This window comes from Thalia democratica, chromosome 1, assembly GCF_965202585.1.
Source record: "Thalia democratica chromosome 1, ktThaDemo2.hap1.1, whole genome shotgun sequence".
Classification (NCBI taxonomy): Eukaryota; Metazoa; Chordata; class Thaliacea; order Salpida; family Salpidae; genus Thalia; species Thalia democratica.
The window spans coordinates 36,354,365-36,358,802 of NC_139165.1; the positions used below are offsets into that span (position 1 = coordinate 36,354,365).

Here is a 4,438-nt window from a genome sequence, read left to right on the forward strand (position 1 = left end):
AGAATTTTTTTATCGTTTTTATCGATAACAGTAACTGTTTATTAACAATAATTTACATCAAACATCTCCTTACTGAAATATTTTTAAATTTAAGGTTTATATCGGAAAATTTTTGGTTGTTATTTGCATTTGATTTAAATTTATTTTTACATACAATAATATCATTATAATGTATTAAAAATATTATAACTCTTTACAAATTAATTTTATACACAGTTTTGTATAACTACGTCATAATGTATTTTCCCTTTTTTTTAAATAGTTGCAAAAATGTGTTTTAGCAATTAGTTTATTAAAAGTTTATTGAGCATGGTTTGTAAACCTAAAAACGATTTAAACCTACATGCTGTGCAATAAAAATTTGTATATTTTTCAAAATCATTTATTTTTTAAATGAATAATAATACTCAACGGCTCATATTAACAAAAATAAACAAAAAATGTCTTTATCAAGACTAAAAGATTCACACATTCCAAGATCAAACTAAACACTCTTCATCTTCTTCATTGTAAACCCATTCGTCCAGCGACTTGACAATTTTACTCGTCGGCAGCTCCCTGTTTCCATTTGCAAACTTGTACCCCTTTTTAATTGACGTTTTTGTCAACTTCAAGCAAAGTTCGCAGCCCCCAAGTGTCATGTTGTACCCGTAAAACTTTTCCGGGTCGTCCAGCCTCCACGTCAGGTATTCCATGTAGGCGGTGTCGTTTTTGTCCAGGTACCTGATGTAGTCGATCAGTTGTCCCAGGTCGGCGTAATCGTCGACGAAAATGGCGCTTTTCTTTGGAATCATCTCTTCGTAGTCTTGCTAAATGTTTATATTATTTAAGAGTTGGAATAATTGCCGCATAAGTTTAGCAAGCGTTCATCAGCTATACAAGTATATTGTTGATATGGTAGCATTTTTTTATATATTTATGAATATTGTTTATTTATTCATTATAATTTACTAAAGTTATGTAAGCATCTAAATAGATTATTGTTCTTTATGTAAAAATATTCCCTTGTTATAATTTTAGTTTGTTAAAGGTTCAAATAAAAAATTACTTTTCGTGCACCGTGTACAATAGGTACGGCCCCGCTTAAGAAACTGTTTATGTGCAGCTTTTCAGTCATGTAATCTTTGCACATGTGAGCGTTTTCGAACGCGAGATAGAATTTGTGCTTTGAAATAAAGTCCAGCATTATTTTCCCCATGAATTGTTTGCGATTGCTTACGACCGGCGCCTTCGGAAAACAGTTTCCCCTTAAAATTTGTAACGACTAATTTATTTAGTAAGAAGACTAACTTTTTTTTCTAAAGTTTAATTTGTTTTAAGTTTTTTGTAACAATTGTTTGCATAAGTAAACTAAACTTCTAGTCATAAACACTGAAAACAATTGATTGCAGTTTTGGACTTTTTGTATCAAGCGTTTAGATTTATTAAAATTCGTAAACTGTACAATAACTTTCAAACAACCTACGATCTACATCTAGCCCCAAATCAACCAGTTTTTGCACGAGATTGAGTCTGTTCTTAGCGCCCACCGTATAGTCACAGTTAGTTGCGAACCAAGTTGCTAAATGTTTCTTATTTTTCATCAACTCTTTTAAACTCGTGTTTTTCTCTTTTACTTTTAAAGCGATGTTGTACATAGTGTTGTAAGGATAAAACACATCTCCGTCTCTTCTACAAAATTAAGCATGAGGTTATGATAAGCTTAATAACAATTAGGTAAACATCTTACTTATGCTTATTTAGTTGCACTATTCCGAAAAAAATCTTTTAAATAATAATTTTGTTGTTTATTTGCACTAGTTTTTTTTTTTTTTTGATATTTTTACTGAACACTTTTGTTCTACTTGCCTTGTGTTCTACTACATTCAAGTAATCAAACAAGTTTACGCTCTGCTACAAAAAACAAAAAAAAGTCAACACCTCACTGTCATGGTCAAGTTGAAATATTCGTCGTAGTTCTTCAAACTTCCTTTTCGCGATTTCACAAAAGCGGGGCTCTCCGCCGAATGAAATGCGTAGTACTGGTCTGAACGCCTGATTCGAAAGTGGGCTACCGTTAATTTGCTTTCATTAAAATAGAATTAAATATTTTTCATGTGCATGACCGTTAAAAAAACTCAAACAAAGTATTTTTGTTAAAACTAACAGTAGTATGAACACGCTAAAAAGTATAAATCTTAAAAATAAAGAAAAAATATTAAAAACTTAACTTTAACTAACAAGCTCAAGTAGTATTCTATAGTTGAGTAATATAGTTGCTTTTAAACACTAAAACATAGAACTAAAGCTGCCTATCTGCTCTTGAAGTTATTTTTTTCATATAAAAAAAATTACCACAAATAAACAAGGTTCATATAAAGTAAGCTAAATTTTTCACAACTCACTAATTGTGTTTGTATGAATTTATACTCAAACTTAAGTATTAGACTGTTAGGTAGTTATTAATTGTTTGTTGTGATTATTACAAAGTATATTTATGCTTCTCAAATAATAGTACTCCTATATTTAATTTATAGCGTGTTTTACAATATTTACGGTTTTTTAAACACTTTTATAAAATGATAATTCCTAAAAGTTCTTTTAGGAATCTTAATTAGTTATTTATAACTCTTATCATTATTTTAAGTAATTTAAGTTTAGTTTACCTTTTTGTTTTGGGTAAATCGTTTTTGTTTAGTTCTTGGTAATGAAATATTACAGCTTTAGTGCCTTTTTCGTCAATCTACAACGTTGTTATTTAACAAACTAATATTTTTTTTAGTTTCAGTGATATCGATTTATCGTTGTTTATAAATTGAGTTTAAAACAAACAATTTTTAAAGCACATAAAATTTACTTAAACTCAAAAATACTAGTTAAACTTATTCCTAGACATCTTCTAGTTTTTTGACTTAACAAAAACAAGTTAATAAACAACAAGCAAAACAACAAGTTTATACAAATTAAAAAAACAAACTCTTTTTCTGTTGTCTGTTACCATGCAACTACCACATTCTGACCCCAATTTATTATGAACGGGACTTCCCCATGGACGATACCAATAAAGTATTATCTGCAATTTTTGAAGGTTTAAAAATACCCAATTTCGTTATTGTCAAACTACCACTAAAGTTATAAACAAAATTTATTACTTTATACAGAATTTTAACTTATTTGAAAATTAAAATAAGAAAATTTTAGTATTTATTAATTTTAACTTTTTTTATGAATTTGTTTTAAGTTATTTTTCAATGTTTAACTAATAATTTTTTTTCTCTATAATTTATTTGCTTTACTTTGTACTTCAAGTATTTATTTTTATGATATCAAAAAACTTTCTACTCTTTTTGAAGTGATATTGTTTTAGATAAAGAAAATGATTATGTTTACTTATAAAAAAAAATTGCGGAATTAATTAAGCTTTACAATACATAATAGTTTTAATTTGGTAGTTAAATATTATGTTTAGACTAAAATTGTTTCAGATTTTGCATATAATTGCATTTTTATATTGTTAATTTTTTGCAATCTAAGTTTTAGACTGAGTTATTACAGTTTCTTTTAATAATAACTATTTTTTGAAGTTTACGGTAATGCTTAACTTTTAAGCATAAAACAAAAAATGTAAGTATCAGTCTCATTTTCTTCTAAATTAACACCATCCGGCGAAAAATGCTTAGCTTCTACGTGTAAAGAAATACAGCCTATTTTTTATTATTTACCTTTTAAAATATGTATCTAAAAATGATGTTCAAAATATCTTGTTTTATAAAGTTAAAATTAAAATGATTTTGATATATTGACTTTGTTTTTAAAAATTATAACAACCTTCAAATGAAGTTATTAAACAATCATTAATTAAGTACTTGTTCAACTAGCATCAAAGTATAGATTTTTAACAAAATAAAAAGTTTCGCTGGAACGATTACTGAACAATAAACACAATCCAAAAGTTGCTGTTGTTGAGATTGCTAAAAATAATCTACTTTTATGAATTCTTTTTATGCTAGTATGTTTAAAGTCTACTTAATATGTTACATTTAAACTAGCAATAATAAAAGCTTAATAAAACCAAAGATTATTAAAAACAAAAACTTTTATATAATTAAAAGAGAATTATTATAAAGGTAAAAGTTATAATAAAGTATTTTTTAATCAATCTAGCTTTCTTCTTCAAACAAAATATAATTTTGCAAAGTATAACGTTTTATCTAGTAAGTTCTTGAATAAATAACTTCAGATTCGTAAATTTTAAATTCTAAAAACTAATTTAAAAAGCATTCAAACGCTGTTATTAAACTTAAACGCATAAATTAATGTTTACTATTCTAAAATATAAATTTACAAAAATACTATTACCTAAGAAAGTAGTTTTGGTTTGGGAAAACTTTTAATTTTATTTATCGGTACTTTTTCATCGTAAATAATTAAAAACTACTATTAAAGTTTTATCAGTTTA

The 4,438-nt window shown here is 26.5% G+C and overlaps 1 protein-coding gene across 1 annotated transcript; it reads right to left on the bottom strand.

The window, feature by feature from the left end:
- Window positions 1–479: 479 nt before the first annotated feature.
- On the bottom strand, window positions 480–2,980 carry LOC145835561 (alpha-(1,3)-fucosyltransferase fut-5-like). The gene is made up of 6 exons (XM_082943217.1): window positions 2,957–2,980; window positions 2,646–2,722; window positions 1,921–2,034; window positions 1,462–1,671; window positions 1,049–1,247; window positions 480–809 (listed from the first exon to the last, which is right to left on the bottom strand). The coding sequence occupies exons 1-6, from the start codon at window positions 2,978–2,980 to the stop codon at window positions 480–482; spliced, it is 954 nt and encodes a 317-aa protein (XP_082799343.1).
- Between the last annotated feature and the right edge of the window lie 1,458 nt (window positions 2,981–4,438).